A 17,957-nucleotide genomic window follows, 5' to 3' on the forward strand; every position below is an offset into this window, starting at 1 on the left:
AAGGCTATTGATGTCTCTTTTCTGTTATCTTCATTTGCACATTTGGCATTGAGGTAATCCAAAAGTAACGGAAAGCTATCAAGTTACATTACTTTAATATTGTGATACTTGGATTAGGTTACTGAATACAATTTTTAACAGGTAATCAGTAATTGTTTCGGAATACCTTTTTAAAGTAATCCTCCCAACCCTGATTAAAGTAATCCTCCCAAACCTGATTATAGGCAATAAGTAGTATTTTGATACTAACACGATTGTTAACTGGGAATGGGCAGCAGGAATCAGTGGACAGCCACAATTGTCAATGGAGAGTCTAAACTGAGAAGGGGAGAGAATAATGAGAGGATGGATTTAGGTATGCTAATAGATTATCGTATATGTAAACGTAGTTATAATGGTGGAGAATAATGCTCACGGCCATCTGCGTTGGAAGCTACATTTCAACTCTTCATCAGTTGTGGCTCATATTGGTTAATTCATCGTTCACTGTTCATGAGTTGACAGACAGGACTTCAGCCATTTCTCGCCTGGTTTACTACAGTTCAGAAGACATTACTGACTGATTTTTCAAATCCACTCCCATGCTCAGAATAGAACTGTCTCTTTAAAATAAATGTTTCGGTCATTTTGAAGTGCCCTCTTTCCTATTGGTTTATGTTCTTGCATTTCAGTTTCTATTGGCCAATTATTATGTCAGTGTAATCGACGACACCACGGAGGGTTTCCTCGAAACGCCCCCCATAGGTTGGAACTTGGAACAGGCAGACAGAGTGGGTTTCTATTTTAATCGGCAAGATGGAGACATGAAGCATATTCCTCTTCGCAGCATCACAACATAAAATAGACAACATGAAACCCGCTGCTTTAGCGTTCTACGGTTGTGCATTAGGACTTTTAGGACTGGGGCTTAGGGAATTACTTCTTGGTTTCGAGGAAAACAGGTGTAGCATGACATATATGTTCGAGTACCCCGAATACCGGGTGAGTAAAGAATAAATGCATATCTCTATCGGATCTTCTTTCATTTAAACTTAAGATGACGTCTCGAGTGCTAGGCTTTGCAAACAATATCAGCAACATTTGAGTTTTCTTCGCAGCTAAATTAGCCCCAAGCTAGTTTGGAGAGGGCAGTGGCTTAGCCACTGTGTAATCTGTTAGCCTTAACACTTTGGCCATTATATCAGCACCCCTGTCAACCTGTTGTGGTGGACCTCAGCATCTATTTCACTAGTATTGAAGTAAACATCCATATGGACAGTTTACGGGAATAGTCGCGTAACCCCCTACTCAAAGTTTCAGCATCATTTTTAAATCAGCGCTTTCAACAGTTTGTATTGGTGGGAAAAAACAAAACACCATTACGAAGTGACACCTCAGACAGTCAACGGCACATTTGAACACACCTATGTGGTAGTTGAAAATGAACCTGATCGTACATGTTGTGAAGGAAGCTGGGTTGTGTTTTGAGTGAGGCAGGTGTTAGATTGTCTCAGAGGTCACGTGTGTGGCCGGCCACCTTTAAGGTGTTGACAATGGGCTGTTTCACATGATGACAGTGTCAGCAACTGTAACCTAATACCTTCTCCATTGACAGGCTTCTCCGTGCAGCTATGAAAGACTGTCAGTCAGGCAGTGCAAATCAGATATGGGGGTGGGGGGTGCTGTGTCAGGATGCTGCTTTAATGACATGATTGATAAGCTGAGTATCCAGTGGCTAACGTTTTTGTGTGTGTTGTTTGTCCGCTCAGCGTGTCCAGCTGCCTCGAAGAGTGGCCCGTCTGTATCCAGCTTATGGACTCTACCTGTATGGAGAGGGAGTGTACGCTCAGGAGACGAGGGGCCTCAAGCTTAGCGGAGCCCCAGTGCTCTTTTTGCCAGGGAATGCTGGCAGCTACAAACAAGGTATGTCACAGCTTTCAAAGAAGTGACATTACATCTGTGGTCAGTTCACTCAGGTCTATTCCTACAATGTGTTAATGGTATGCATGCTCTCTAAAGTATAACCTAGTGCTGACTTGTCCTTAGAGGCTTCTCTAAGCCAATGAACAACCAGTGCAGAATCATAGAGATTTCCCCATTAGGCATTCCTCTGTGAACTTTGGCCTTAAATTAATGAGAAGCTGAAAGAAGCTCAACCTGAGGGATTTTGCCTACCACAGAATGTCAGGTGATGGACTGGGCAGCTTGAGGAAACGGATGTGTCCATATCTGGCTAACAGGGGTTTGATTCATGGATGCATATAATTTATTAAATGTTTATTAAAAAGTCTGTTAGGCCTAAATGATGCTCAGGCTTTAACAAACATGTACCAGCAGTATTTTCCCATAGTGTATATTATTACAAAGACAGTCTATGTTTTACTGTTTTGTCATGTTTGCATGCAGATTTGAGTTTAACAAGTAGCCTATATCGAGAAGGGATTTGTTAGTGTGTCTCCATTTTGGTTGGTCTTGTCTCTCTTAGGGCATGTGTAGGTGGAAACCACCCACTCACTACTGCATACACACACACACACACACACACACATTGATATGTGGGTGCGCACAGTAACATGGGTCTGCATTTTTTTAGTGAAGTATAATTCACAGCATTCATTAATTACCTTCGTGTGTGTGTGTGTGTGTGTGTGTTTGTGTGTGTGTCACACAACCACAGCTGTGCACATTACATTTGTAGCTATCTTTCATATCCACACAATTCAAAATCTGATTGATTGCTATCTGGGTTCTTGTCAATATCTCTTCAGGCTCATTGCTATTATGTAGTTGAGAAGGTATCCAATTCCAAACAACAGGTCTTAACAATGAGTTGCTTTATGACTGTTGAACTTTTCACCTCAGTAATGATCCTACTTTAATATCACACTATCGGTTTTCCTCAGCCCTGTGGTAATACAGCCAGGGGTCTATGTCATTCATTTGCTTGAAGCCTTCAGGACAGTTGAAGTTGCATGCAACTAAACATGTTAACAGTTATGTTTCCAGTGTTCAGACTCTGTTCAGTCTGTGTGCACTTTGTGATGATCTGCAGTATTCATTGAAAGGTAATGATTACATGTTTGAGATTTGTCTTCCTGTTTATTCCAATTGGCTGTGATTCAATACTAACAGTTATCTGTTATCAGCATTTATCTGGCTTGAGAAATACTGTATCCTCAAGTTACCCTAACTTTACTGATTTGATGAAGCCTGGGCCGTCTTTAACTATAGCACATTGTATATGTTATATGCACGGTCAGTCTTAATACAGTACAATATAGTACAGTTGTTTGGTTGCCTCTCATTACATTATAAAATAAATTAGATTTTTCAAAGACAAAAATACTTTTATTAGTCCTTATCTCGGACCATGTAGTGGACTACCTGTGTACATTATCTTGAGGGAATATATGGAAACAACTCATTCGTGCACATTTAAGAGTGTGCTATGGAACCCCCCTCACCCATTCTGATTGTCTGATGTTTCTTTTGTTTTATAAAAACGATTTGTTGTTTAGCCATTCACATAGGCTGATCTATCTACATAGATGCAATAGAATTGGGTTCGTTTTGCTGTCACTGAGGACATGGAATTTGACTTCAGATCACTTCTAATTTAGAAGCTTATATGTAGGCCTACAGTACATCAAACATAACCGACCACACTTGAAGTAAGGCGTCAATGTCACTCAAAAGTCCTCAGAAAATAATAATGTTTATCCTGATTTTCCACCGTTCTTTCTTTCTTTCTTTCTGTCTGTGCCAGCTCGTTCCCTCGGCTCAGTGGCGTTGCGGAAGGCAGAGGGGCTGGAGGGTGGTGTCCACTTAAACGTGTTCACTATAGACTTCAATGAGGAGCTGGTGGCGCTGTATGGAGGAAGCCTGCTCAGGCAGACCCGCTTCCTGCACGAGAGCATCAAGGCCATCCTGCGCCTTTACAAGGTGTGCGTGCATACATACATGCGTATACATACACATACACAAATGAGAGCTAACAGGACGTACAACTTATTTAGTCATTATTGTGAATGATGTAGTAGGGTTAAAATGATTTATGTTTTTATTAGTGCATGACACTGCATAACATTTTCTAGTTTGTAGTGGATGCAAGGGTAATATGAGTGTAGAAAAACACAAATACATACTTCTCTCCGTATCAGTCATTTTTTACCTTAATAATTTACAATTAGGACAACATCCATAGCTAAACTATGTGGATCCGTTAACGAACTTTAAATGCTCTATCTCTTGCAGGAGCAACCAGACCCCCCTACTAGTGTGGTGTTGGTGGGACACTCCATGGGAGGTGTTGTGGCCCGAGCTCTGTTCACTCTGCCCAGGTTCAACCCACGTCTGGTCAGCCTCATCATCACGCAGGCGTCCCCACACCAGGCTGCAGTGCTCACACTAGACCCGTACTTACTGGGTATGATCCAGACTGCACACATTTAGCTACGCATGTTCATCCACAGGAATAAATGGACCACTGCCTATAGCAGACACACACACACCTACATTTAACCATGCCACGCTCACCACTGTAAGCATTTATGTATAGCGTTCACATTCATTTGGTAGTTTCATAACATGCGCAAGAGAGTCGAGTGCTTTCGAGGGCAGACTGATGCTTCATTTGGGTGGTTTCTGGTTAAAAAAGGTGGCGGTTTTGTGTAAATAGTTTTGAGGACGGCACACTCCCATATCCTGGTTTTCGACGTCTGACAGGCACATCTAATCTAATCTCTACATTGTTGAACAGCATAATATTGACCACTCTGTTACTAAGTAACCCAATATCATGCATCAAGGCGTTCGGTATTGGGCAACAAAGAGTGAGACATAATAGTCATATTTTTATTTTGTTTTGTATTATACAGCATACCCAGTTTAGACCCCTGATCATTGCATCTGTCTTCCATTTCCTGTTCCAAATAGACTAACGTCATTACGGTATGTAGATCCAGTGAAGATAGGCCTGAAGTGAGAGGGCGGATCATTTCTCTTTCTCATTGCCATGAAATATTCACATAGTTTTCACTGTTTATTGACAATGACTTATAAGTTAACATTTGACAGTGCAGGGTGCACCGTAAGTCTATCACAGTTCAGTAACGTTGCTTGAAGCTCTAGCCACAAGCCGTAAATGTAAGGTAAATACAAGAGTCATTGTATCAGTGATAGTGTCACTGCAAGGATCACCTTCATTATATAGGAAGGCTATGGTATTCTATGTCCACGTGATGTAAAAAGCCAGAAACATAGAGAGCCTGGTCAGATGCTCAGTCTATATTACCTATATTTCCCAGTCTGTATTTCGTCTCAGTCAAATCTATTGGATTAAATATTCTGTTTAAAATGTCATTTGAAAAATTAGAATGCAACATAAGTATTAGAGAAAGATAAGCCGAGGTAGACGATACATTTTTACCGTCACACACCTCCTTACCCTTGGAAGCACCGAACTGAGATGATTTTCTATTATTATTTTAAGCTCTGCTTGGCTTATTGGTCAGTGTCGAGAAGTCTATTCACTTCATTTGGAAAATTAATATTACCTGTGTTTCCACCGTTTAAAGTTGCAGTATGGAGGATTTCGGGTGATCTATTAGCAGAGATTGCATTCCTTTCTCCACAGAGTAAAAGAGGACTTCCAAAAATTAGGCCATGCATCACTACTACCTTCTTCACTTACCTTTCCACTATATTCTACATAATTCCCAAACATCTATGTTGTTTGCTTTTAGGCATGTTTATTAGGTCTGTATATATATATATTAAACAGTGTGAAGGTCACATGTTTAGGCCCGTATATATACTGTATATTAAACAATGTGAAGGTCACGGCAGTGATTACACTTAGGAGGCTTGAACTGTGCTTGAAATTCTGCTCAGCCACTCCCTTTGATGTTACCCTATTTGATGCCATGACACTTAATGCAGAGCACACTGTCTTTCAAATTAGGCCTTTTTGTCTGCAAAAGGGCTTACCGCAAGGAATGCATAAATGCAACATGTAAAGAAAGTGTTCAATTTGTCATCTGCATTAGCACACCTGTAGATCTTTCTCTTTCTCTCTCTGTTAGAGTTCTACTCTGCTGTCAGACGGCGATGGATCGCTGGAGCACAAGACCTCCGGAACGTGACGGTGCTCTCTGTCGGGGGCGGTTACCGTGACTACCAGGTGCGCTCCGGCCTCACAGCCCTGCGATGCCCCATGGCTGACCCCAACAAGCTGTCCCTGGTGGTAAGAGACGCTGCGCTGTCTAGGCTGCCATGACTCATTTGACACGTGCCCACAGAGGTGGCATGCTGTTGATGGTTTAGATGAAGCATCCAAGGTCCAGCCACCTCTGGCCATTTTCTATTCATGACCCATTTGTGCCATTTAAAAAAAAAAAGATTTATTTATGGGCTTTTTAGCCTTTATTTGGATAGGACAGTGAAGTATTTTGGACAGGAAGTGAGGAGGAGTGAAGAGGTGGGGAGAGGATCGGGAAACGACAGCAGGCCGGAATTGAACCTGTGTCCCCGCGGGCATTGTAGCCTGTAAATGGGGGGCTTATTGGCTCGCGCCACAGTGCTCCCCTCCATTTGTTATTAATTAATTGTTTCTTTTTTGTAGTTATGCTGAAGTTCTTTATCTCGGGAACTGGAGTGATATTTCTAGTATGTGTTATGCTTAAATTTAGACTACCTAAGTTTACTTTCCTTTTGTCAAAGGCCACTGCTGTACCAAGGACCTGGGTGTCTACAGACCACCTGTCTATAGTCTGGTAAGATGCTAATATGGTAATTATGTCTTGCAGTTGTGGCTGTATGGTAGATTTTCCACATCTTTGGTTAACAGTATGACACTGGCAATGGTAAAGCACTTGGTCAACTAGCAGATGATGGTACCTTACCTGCAGCTGGTCCAGTAGCCACTGTAAAGAACCCTGGGTAAGCACTGTGAATCCTCTGTTTGTTTTCAGGTGTAAGGAGCTGGTTCTGGCAACAGTGAGGGCTTTCATTGACCTCATCGAACCTGAGACTGGCCAGGTAACCTCTCCTGGTCCTACCGCATCCAAAAGTTTATATATCTGCACTCAGTGCTTGTTTACATTTTACACTCATGTTGAAGCATGTCATCCTCTCATTCTTGATACCTTTGAGTTGATGTGTGATTGATGTTAGTTCACAGATGACACTGAGACGAGGCTCTCCGTCCTGAATTATCACTTCATCAGACACCCAGTGCAGGTGCCTGATGAGAAACCAGAGCCTGTAGTCACCTTTACAGGTAATTGTGAATCTCCTATAGTAGTCAGCATGCACTAAGACGTGCAGGTGAGTGAGCGTTACAGCTTATTTTCTCTTATTGTTTTTTCTCTGTTATTTTTCTCTGAAGCCCCACCTGAGGCCTGGAGTGAAGTGAACACTCTCCGCCTCTTCTACAGTGCCCCTAAGGTGAGCTGCTGTACATGCATTAGACAGAGAGAGACAAACAACGAGAGGGCGCGACAGAGCAACTGACATGTGCACTATCCAAGCTAGCTCAAAAATGTTTGAGATCAACCTCCACACTAGTGAATTCCATGATTGTCTCATTGCAGGAACCCCAGGTGAAGCACTTCCTGTTTGCCCTCTCCAGCCGCAGGAAAGCCTACAGCCATTTCTACTGTCGAAACAGCAACTTGGTAAGGGCACCGCTACTATACTGTATATACTCACAATAGTGTCCACCATATGAGCCTCGTTTTTCCCTGTTTTTCGGACCTAAACCACAAAGCAATGCTGTTTTTAGTAATGTTTTATTTTGTTTTAGTCAGAACATTTCTACTGACAGCATGTAGTAAAGAAGGTTGCTCTGCTCAAACCCCTCATACAGGAGATGACCAGCTGGCTCTATGGCTGCACAGAAATGAATGGTTCTATGTGGTGAGTGCAACACTGACATATTGTTCTCTGCAGATGTTTTTTTTTTTTTTGTTGTTTTCGTTCTGGCTCTATAAATGACTCTGCCCTGTTTGCTAAAAACAACAATCAGTCTGGTCTTCCTTTAGTCTGCAGGCGGTGGATCTGTCATGGAGGACGGAGCTTCTCCCGTCTTACAAGGTAGAGTCTCCTCTGTTGTTGGCACACTTACTGATGGTGACCCTGATCAATGCACCTGATCAATGCACCTGATCAATGCACCTGATCAATGCACCTGATCAATGCACCTGTCTCGCATTAAACAAATATGAGGGAACAACCTCTAAATGAACCTTTCCTTGTTGCAGTGGGAAAGGCTGGGTGAGACTTTTATCGTCGCAGAAATTAAGACGTCTTTGCTAAATTTTACATTTAGCTCTCATTTGTTAGGACCAGCTACCTTTCCTATCTAGGAGATACTGTCAAACTAGCCTGCTGTGTTTAAGTGTTCACTTAATATCACACCTCAGATTAGAACCTCTGATTAACACACATTTCCCTGTGTACTATCGTAACGGGGTATAATAGCGGCATGCGTGTGTTATCGGCTACGTTCGCGTTGTCATGTTAATATATTATTAAACTTATATAACCGATGTAGCTACGCTATAAGTCTTATGGTGCACATTCAAATTCCTCTTATACCTAAAGTCCTTGCTCTTATTATCATTCTGCCCATTTCTCTAGGCACTGACTGTTCGAGTGAGCGAGCTATCCTCAGTCTCCAATCTGGTCATCATTGCCTCCAACCCTAGTGGCAACCAGGTACACCCTACGTCGCATAGGACTATGTATATCCATACATAGGTATGTACATATCCATGTAGGCATGGGATCAAATGCAAATTATGTACCTCCGCTTTGTACGTTTTTCAGTTTATTATCGAGTGTGAGTGGCAGAGGGAGGAGTCTCAGACCATTCCCTTAGCTGTGCCTCATGTGCTGTCCTTCGGTGAGTGGAAACCGACCGCTGACCAACTAAGCTTTCTGTCTTTACAGTAGATGGGGTGTTTACCTTAAAGCCACCAGTGCCTATAATTGATTTTCTTTTTTAAACCTCATGGGAATTGCCCTTTTTTTGCCTCCAGGCCTGACTGTTAGTGATGTGACCATCAACTCCACTGGGCTTCTCCACACAGTTCAGCTGCAGCATTTTCACCAGGTGCTGTAACCTCCCCTCTCTGCCTTCTAACTTGTTTCTCTTCCTGTGTAGATTATATATCCATGCTGACATGTTTGGTGAATTTGTACTGCTCTATCTTCAGGTCTACCAGGCATTCAGAATCACAGTTGTGAGCCAGTGCAAGGTGAGCAAAGGTAAGTTGGCATGCTTGTCTTTTAGTGCTCAGGATAGGTTGGGCTGTATGTTTATCAGAGGAAGACTGGGATTCAAGAATGACCGCTGATGTGTGTTTTGGTGCCGTTCTGTGAATTTGGAGCACGGTTTTGATAAGTCTTTTTGGTTTGCAGAACGACTGCCCAGCGTTTACAGACTCAAGGTCCCCTGGTTCAGAGAGGACTCCTTCACTACTGCAAGGTAGGAACTGTTGTCCTCTGTGATCTCCACTGTCATGACTGTTTAAGTTTGCAGATGTGCAGAAGAGAAATCTGGCAGTACTCTGTCTCTAAGGCCTTTTTATTTACTTGTATTCTTTCCGTTATTTCTCTCCCTAAGCATCCCCTCTATAACTGAGATTTCTGGAATGCTTCATACAAGTCGTCCCGTCAACACCTCAAGTGCCCGCTTGTTGCTTCACACTGCCCCTAACTGCCAGTATAAGGTATTACACCTCTTACTCTCAAGTTAAACTGTTTTAACTGTGATGTATGGAGTAATCTGGTCCGTAAACTCAGCACTCTCCATTTCAGGTATCAGTGAGGACCTCCTTCCCCAAAGTGCTTGGACAGGTGAGGTGCCCAGTCATCAGCACTGAATCAATCCTCAGAAAAGTAGTTCTATATTCAACAGCAGACTTGACATTGGAAGTTAATAAAGCCTATTAAGCCTTAAAAGAAAAGAGTTTTTCACATTCCTTCGTACTGTAGGAATTGCTAGATAAGAGACACTACATATATACTCTGTCCTTGAGATTTGATAAATGTGTACAAGTACATACATCCACTGGAGGCTTTGACTTTTGCCGTTGCAGGTTCTGCGCTTCTGTGGCCCGGTGCTGCCAGTCTACTTGGCCGTGACTCTGCTCCTGTCCCTGGGGGTGCAGGTGGGCTCCATCAGCCAGGTGGGGCGACCTGTGGGGATGGGCGAGGCCATGAGCAAGGCCCTGAGGCCGCACAGGCTGGAGCTCCCCATCTACCTGCTGCACCTGCTCCTCAGGTAAGCCACACCTCCTTACCAGAAACTTCCACCTAAGCCCTTACGCTGAGGTCAGCTTCAGCTTTCCTCATTCCTCAGTTGGCCAGTTTTTTTCATCTCTGTTTGGATTGGATTGAACATCATTCTCCAGTCTCTCACCTCTCCGATGTCTTTTCTGTCTGGTTTATCAGGCAGAGCTGGTTTGAAGAGGTCTGGGTGTCTCTCGGCCTCCCTGCGGTGGACACCCTGCCGCTCACCCTGGCAGAGAACACCGTCCAGAACACCACGGTGCCCACCGAGGACTGGCCCCGTCTCCTGGCCCCCGTCTTGTGCCTGCTGGGGGCCACTGTTGCATTCTGGGGCAGCATAGTGATGCGAATGGGCCTGCGCCTGCTCTCCTTCTTGCTGGCTCCCTTGCACAGGTGCGACTGAAGGAGGATGTCACTCACAAATCTGCTTCATGCGTCACGTCACTTCACTGGAAATCACACAGTCTGCTTTTCAGCGAATTGTTCCTCACTGTTCTCTAACTGTCTGTTCAATGTGAAAAAAAATGGTGTTTTGTACAGTCTTGGCTCTGTAAATGGAAAGCAAACATAGTTGCTCAGACTGAACCATAAACAATTTCAGCCAATCAACACGTTTGTTTCAGGACCACGGAAGTGGCTGTTGAGCTAAAAAATGAACAACATTTCAGCAGGATCACGGACTCTACCTTTGATTGTGTCTGTGTGTGCTTTTCTGTGTGTCATATTAGGCCCTCGGTCTCTCTGGACTGTGGAACCTTCCTCCCACAAACTCAGGTCTTCTTCATCCTGGCCTTGTGTGCTTTGGGCAGACTTACCTGCGGGGCTTTGTCTGTCACCGTGGCCTTCATGTTCCACTTATATCGGGTGAGATAAGGAAACTTCTAGTCCCCTCAGAATAATTTTAGCGATAGCACCCTAGCTTTGCTAACAGTAATACTGTGCTAACACACATACTAATGGACAATTGTCAGTTTTGATTTACATTCAGTAATTTGGCTCATCTTTCGTCTTCTCTGTGTTTAGGTGCTAAGGTTACAGATGACTCTGCGGTCATTACGCCATGTTCTGAACCTGGTGAGTGATAGGAAAGCACAGTATAAATCTCCATAGTGCAAACTAGTATTAAATAAAAAAAGGAAATCCATCTCTCCACCAGCGAACAGGTGCTGTGTGTTCGAAGATGCATGTCAGTGGTGCCAAGCTTAATTTGGCTTTACTCTACCCAGAGGGCATGACCTTCTTGTTTCATCGTTATCCATCTACCCAGGCTCCTCAGAAGATATCCCCAGAGATGGAGAATGGTTATGGGGCTGGTGGATGTCAGAGGCAGCCTAAAGAATGTAACGGTGGCCCCCTGCTGACCCAGTCAGTGCTACAGGAAGTCAGAGACGACCTCCAACTACACCTGAGTCTGTCAGCTCTGCTCACAGTACCCATGATGCTCTGTGCCCCGTCACTCATTTATTGGTTCCGCAACCTCAGGTACTGAAGAAGTCCTGGCATTAAAAAAATATGAAACGTAATATATAATTACCAATGTACGTTGTATGTAATTACTGTTGATGAAATTAAGGAAGATGTTTATGAAAATGTCTTCTTGCGTCGACATCACATGTCGCCTGAAGCTTTAAATTATACCACATTACTCAGATGTACTTCATAACTAGCATATATGCATACCTGTGTAGGTGTTGAAATGTTGTATTCATTTTCTCCTTGTGTATGATGTGTCTTTCAGTCTTCCTCTCTGTGTCCACAGATACTCAGTGCACCTGGACCCGGATCCCTGCTGGCCACACACACTACCCCTGCTCATGGCCACTGTGCTGCTCATCAACTGCAACGCTGTCAAGCTCAGTCACAGGTAGGGTGTTCGACTTATTGCCTAATCCTATTTGATCACATTATTCTCTGAGCAAAATGCAGTATGGGTTGAACATTTATGTGTTTTAATGCTTTTTCAATGTGAATTATTCTTACTCATGACCTGTCTTTGTGTGTGTGTGTGTGTGTGTGTGTGTGTGTGTGTGTGTGTGTGTGTGTGTGTGTGTGTGTGTGTGTGTGTTTGTGTTTGTGTGTGTGTGCACTCATTCTAGTAAAATTCTCAGACTGACCTCCCGGCTGTTGTTGCCCCTGTGCATTGCCATGGTGACGTTCTCCTCCCTTCACCTGTATCGAGTCACTCATTTCCTCTCTGTGGCTCTGGGCTTTTTGGCTATTTCCTGTTACCTCTGACAGCTCCCGACTGGGTCCAGTCCCAAACCCGTCCGCAGGTATAACCCATCCCGGACAGCCTTACAATGTGTGTTACTACTCCCACCCTGAAGGGGGAGACAGTGACTCCACTTCGGAAGACCCATGCCGTGCAATCTTACCAATGGAGTCTCAACAGGGTATTCCTGTGTTAGCCATACTGATCTGTGTTTCTGATTGTGCTGTGGGGTGTGGTGGGCATTAGTATTGTGTTTTGTGTTGTTTCCTTGTTGTTTGGGTTCTCTCTCTATCACACTGCAGTTTCTTTTAGCTGACCTGATGTTCTGTCTGTCTCTGTCTATTGTTCTTGTTGTGTACTTGTCTATTCTGTCCCATCCCCACATGCGCCTTAACATAAAGCTCAAATTGAGATAGGGGATGAGATAAATACATAGTTTATGTAATGCTGCCAGTGTTCTCCCTGCAGCACACTCATACAATGTGGAACAGTGCATCCATGTCATAGTGGATTCATTGCCAAAAATGACCCATAGAAAATCCTAATCATCACTCGACAGCCACGCTTTCTTTTTTAAAGGGAGAATTTTCTGCTGGCTTTTTTACGCCTACTGTGTAATGAGATTAATGTCACAGGTTTACTGCTAGCACCTGACCCGTGAGATTTGAGAACTTGAACCTGGTCAGATCAGTGTCATAGTTTGCCAGAACATTCAGTCAAGCTAGGAAATGGCCAGGAGTCTCAAGGCTCCTCAGCTCCGCTCCATCTACAGACCCATCGCGTATGCAGGGCAGATGCCTTGGACCGTGTGTGTGCCCACCACTGTTAGTATGACATATGTGTCACGAATGCTGTGCATCTACATCATTTAGTGCTTGAATAGAGTACTACTTAGAGATCATAAAGGGTAAGAATATCCACTTTACCAGCTGGTACAGCCATGGTGCTGGCCTACTGTAAGTAGTGATTACTAGTGTGTGCTATTAGCAGTAATTACTGACATGTGAGGGCGGTGGCTCTCACACCTGCAAGGGAATGTCTATCCTGCTCACGTCTGAATGATCAGGGCACTGACAAGCAATGTAGCTACAGAATGTTGCCATAGCAGCTGATCCTTGTTCGTTATTGGGACGGCGGAGAACACTAATCCGTCACCCTGTACCCACACAATGTACTGTTTGTGGTGCCGAGTTAACATTTATGAGTGTGTTTGTGTGTGTGGGGGGGGTGAAGGTGGGAGGGTTGCAATTATTCCCATTTCAGTTTGGGATTTGATACTGTATAACCTTGGTTGTCATGTCACTGTAGTGGGGGTAGATTGTCAGTTTAAACTACTAATGCACCGCTCACCAGCACCACCTGTCTTCACTATTAGATCTGTGTTCCACTTGACGTCCTTAACAAATTAACCATGGCCGCGGATTAAGAATGTTTCCCCCCAGTGATTTATGGTCTGGATGGGCAAGAGGTCATGCTAAAAAAACACTTGGGAAAGACAGTGAGTTGGCAGAGCATTCCCTGAACAAAACAACTAGTGCCTTGCTACAATCAGTCCCATGTGGTTTGCTTGAGCGCATCTCTCTCCTGTTCCTGGCCCACCCAACAGATTTAGTCATAGATATCACAGGATGGCCGGTGTGAGCACAACGAGGTCTAATAAATGACCAACCAGTGTGATATATGGTCAGGATTTACTTATAGCAGGTGCAGAGTCTTCTGTAAATCGTCTTGTACTGTAAGTTTAACCCCGGCTTTGGTGTCAAAGAGTGTTTCAGAGATGTTACCAGTAACAGGACTGAAAGAACTCTTAACGGTGTGTTAAAATCAGGGTGTGTCTCAATGTTCCGTGACTCGATAAGCCAAAAATATCTGTCAGGATTCATAGATTTTACAACAGCATCCCTCGTTTTAAATGTGAACAATACCAGAAGAGAAAAATCCATAAAAGATGCAGAAACTGTTTGTGAACATTGGGAAACACTTTTCTTTTTATGATACCTTTTATCTTCTGAATCATTGGTAGAGGTCTAGAAGCATCTTCTTCAGCAACAAGAACGCAGTACTTAACTTAATAAGCTGGTATAGTTCTCGCTTCCTGGACCAAACTCCGCTGTCACGCTCCTGTTGAAGACACACTCCCGTGCCACCTGCACTGTGATTGTACCTGTACCTGCACCTGTTCGTTTGTGAGTGTGTGTGTGTGTACTGATGTGGTGATGGCACACGATATTAGTGACTTGCGCCATCTGCCTAGCGAGTGTTTGTGGATATCGTCCGTCTCTTAGTGTGAGGTGCGGTTATTTTCTGTGCTTTGAAGTGCACATATTCTGACTCGTTTCGAGTTGTGAGTCCCGATGTGATTTATACGATGTTAACACTTTGGTACGTAGGCTCTTCTTTGTGGTCAAAGTGATGGAGAAATGGACATACGTTTTTGGATCAAACATGATTTTTTTTACAATTAGTGTTCACTGTGATGTGTTGTGAACTTCCAGGAGCAATTTTTACAGCATCGTCTGTTTGTTCCTCTGCCCTGTAAGAGGAGGCTTATCGAGACATGTTGAGCTTTGTGGCAAAAATACAGTCTTAAGCGATGTCTAATAATACAGAATAGATGTTTTTTCTGTGGTAGATGTTCTGTTGCAGGTAGAGCTCTTCATGGACTATGACCTGTGTATTAGCCTCTAATGCTTACTCAGCTTTGACTCCTTGTTCATGGGCGTTAATATGGGCCTAGAGCATAATGTAACACAAGCACGTTTTGTCATCGTTCAGCCGTGCTGAACACAACCATGTGTGCACGCTGACTTTGACTAAAACATTGCAGCGACTGTTTCTGACTCCTCCCGATCCTACACTCCTCCATCACTACAGTACAACTGACTCACTAATCAACCAAACGTCTGTGTTTTTATTAATGGTGTTACTGCTTTTTTCCAAGTACACTTCCTTGCACTACAAACTGCTGTCACTGTCTAGTATACTGCTCTGAGTATCACAGAAGCGAACAGATGTGGCTCCAGCGAGATGGCATTAAATTCATTTGTAAATACATTATGACCAGGCAAACAGATGTTTGTGCAGGCATTTTTACTTTGGTAATTAGTACAAGTGCGAGCAAGTACAAGTGCTTGGTGTGAATACACTGTAAGATGTTTAAGTACAGTGATGAATGTTGATTTAGTAATGTCAAATAGTGTATCCATCGTAGATGGTGACTTGCCTAAGCATCACATGTTTCTCTAAAGGAAACCTTTAACAATGTGGAATACATCTTCTACTTGATTTGTGGTTTTAGTATTTTGAGAGTTTCTTTGCTTTATTTTGAAAAGGGATTTTATCCAAGCAACCTGTAGAGGTAAGCATAGCTTAGTTTGTTTACCTGACCAGAGAACGGCCTGATCTGCTGTCCCCATCAGTAAGCTACCTACGTCTGCTACAGCTCTGGTATGACCCAAGTGTGGTTAGTCATGCCAGAGACATTATAGGAGGTCAGGCATCCCCTACCTGCAGTGCCAAGTATGCAATACATAGCCAGTTGCATCCAATTAAAATATATCCTGCATACTATGACCATGGCACAGGGATTCCTTCTGGTTCATTTTTTATTTCATACTCATTACTGTAAGGCCAATGTTCCCAGTGTCAGTAGCTTGACACGTGTTTCTGACCCTACAGACCATTCATGTCTTCAACCACCTTGGCATTTTTTCTTGCTGTGTGTATTATCGAAGTGTTTATGGCTAGCTACCTGGTTCACTGTATACTCCCGAGTCTTTTATTATTTGTCTAATGGACATTAACTACAATGTTTTAAGACAGATGCTTGGTGGTGGAAATGGTCAGGTCCAGCATTACTGCCTATTACTGCCCTTGTTATTGTCTGGTTTTATATAATAACTGAGTGGCCCAAATGGCATTCTCAATTCTCAGGTTTAAATACTGTCACAAGGAAGAGATTGGTTGGTGTTTTATATGATGTTCAGATAAAAAAAAAAAAAAAAGGTTATTACATTTATCAGAATGTTGTGCTATTTGTGAGCACTGTTACTGTTAAAATAAAAAATAAAAAAAGTCTGTGTATGAAAGTTCTTCTGCTACACTCAACACAAGCACTGTACTCTTCTAGAACAATCTAGCCTTCCTTTGGCGTCCTTTTTTCCTGAAGCTCTTGCATTGGATGCTATTCGTGCATAGAATATCCTCTGTGGTATATGTGCCCTGAAATATGAAAAGGAGATGATCACAATAACATTTCCCAGAATATTTTGTTCTATGGAATTAGATTATTTTCTTATTTGGGAATGTGTTTTTTGCCCCTGCACATGGCTAGATTTCCAGATATTTAATGTAAAAGGTGCCTTCTACTCCAAGGTGATATAACTTAAACATAACATTATCATAGTCTGTTGTTCTACCTAAAACTGATCTCGGAAGTTGCCTGGTAGATGCTGCCATAACACAGCTCTGTTGCTGCATTACTTTGCCAAAGACACACTAACTTTCTATCCTATTTATTTGAACACTGCAAAGTATTAATCACTTGATGAAACTATTATTCACTCATCTTATGGACATGTATGTAATATATAGATTCAAGATTTAACTTAGTTCTCATTTAATCTTTTTTTACTGAGGGCACAACTTCTCACTTCATATTTGTTTAAAAATATTTTCCAATCTTGGCCTATCTGTAACAGTTCATAATCCTCCTTTATGGAATATAAGGTTTATTTAATAACTTACTTTGTGTCTTTTGATGTGATTTTTAAAATGTTAGTCATCCAGGGAGAAAGCCTGTAACTAAATGACTTAATGAAAATGAACACTTTCATAAGGATAATGGTTTATCTAGTGCAAAATTGTTAACTGTTTGACCATGGCAAATGTTATGGAGTTTTGCTCCAGGGCAGAGGTAAAAACTGTAAAGAATGAAATTCAGAAACCTGTATTCGCTTCTTTCATGGTGGGGAATTGCAATTTTGGCGCCCCTGGAGAGCTCGAGCGTGAGCAGAGATAAAATGCTTGCGAGGGAAGAGGAAGGGAGAGGAAACAAGTGGAGGGGAGAAACTCCGAGGAGAAGCTTCGGGGCGATTTGAGAAGGGGGCAGTTAGACGGAATATGCAGAAGAAAAATGGAGAGAAGTAGCCATATCTATACTGAGGGTGAGTTACTGACTGCACGAACGCAATGTATATGTATATGTCTTGGGTATATGTGTGTGTATATAAGGGTGCCTCCCACCTCCCATCATAGCATGACGCCTCGAGGACTATCTTGGTCTATCCCCCTCACGTCGCCGCCCACTCTTAGCCGCACATCAGAAGCACGAACGCAGAAGTATTGGCTATTATAACAAGCCAATTACCAAATGGCAACTTAAGACGACTGGCGAGGTATTTTTTTTATTTCAGCTGCGGTGCTTAAAGATGTGGGGAATACGGGGGAAAGACGCAGCGGGATTTGGTAA

General features: G+C 43.0%; 1 protein-coding gene across 1 annotated transcript; it reads left to right on the forward strand.

Moving 5' to 3' along the window:
* The first annotated feature begins 739 nt into the window (after positions 1 to 739).
* Positions 740 to 17,280, forward strand: pgap1 (post-GPI attachment to proteins inositol deacylase 1). Its single transcript, XM_031584293.2, has 26 exons — positions 740 to 981; positions 1,749 to 1,902; positions 3,746 to 3,921; positions 4,234 to 4,405; positions 6,063 to 6,223; positions 6,700 to 6,752; positions 6,951 to 7,017; positions 7,153 to 7,258; positions 7,367 to 7,425; positions 7,572 to 7,655; positions 7,847 to 7,896; positions 8,022 to 8,073; positions 8,620 to 8,697; positions 8,809 to 8,884; positions 9,021 to 9,094; positions 9,198 to 9,249; positions 9,403 to 9,469; positions 9,608 to 9,713; positions 9,802 to 9,840; positions 10,083 to 10,267; positions 10,438 to 10,668; positions 11,004 to 11,139; positions 11,299 to 11,349; positions 11,543 to 11,757; positions 12,035 to 12,139; positions 12,372 to 17,280. The coding sequence occupies exons 1-26, from the start codon at positions 850 to 852 to the stop codon at positions 12,508 to 12,510; spliced, it is 2,820 nt and encodes a 939-aa protein (XP_031440153.1). The 5' UTR covers positions 740 to 849; the 3' UTR covers positions 12,511 to 17,280.
* Positions 17,281 to 17,957: the final 677 nt, after the last annotated feature.

Source organism: Clupea harengus, chromosome 2 (assembly GCF_900700415.2).
Source record: "Clupea harengus chromosome 2, Ch_v2.0.2, whole genome shotgun sequence".
NCBI lineage: Eukaryota > Metazoa > Chordata > Actinopteri > Clupeiformes > Clupeidae > Clupea > Clupea harengus.

Bases quoted from the DNA above. Each gene is read 5' to 3' on its own strand.
- pgap1 (XM_031584293.2), top strand. From the start codon at position 850: ATGAAACCCGCTGCTTTAGCGTTCTACGGTTGTGCATTAGGACTTTTA. The intron at 7,018-7,152 runs GTAACCTCTCCT...GATTGATGTTAG, and splicing joins TCGAACCTGAGACTGGCCAG to TTCACAGATGACACTGAGAC. The intron at 11,140-11,298 runs GTGAGATAAGGA...CTCTGTGTTTAG, and splicing joins TCATGTTCCACTTATATCGG to GTGCTAAGGTTACAGATGAC.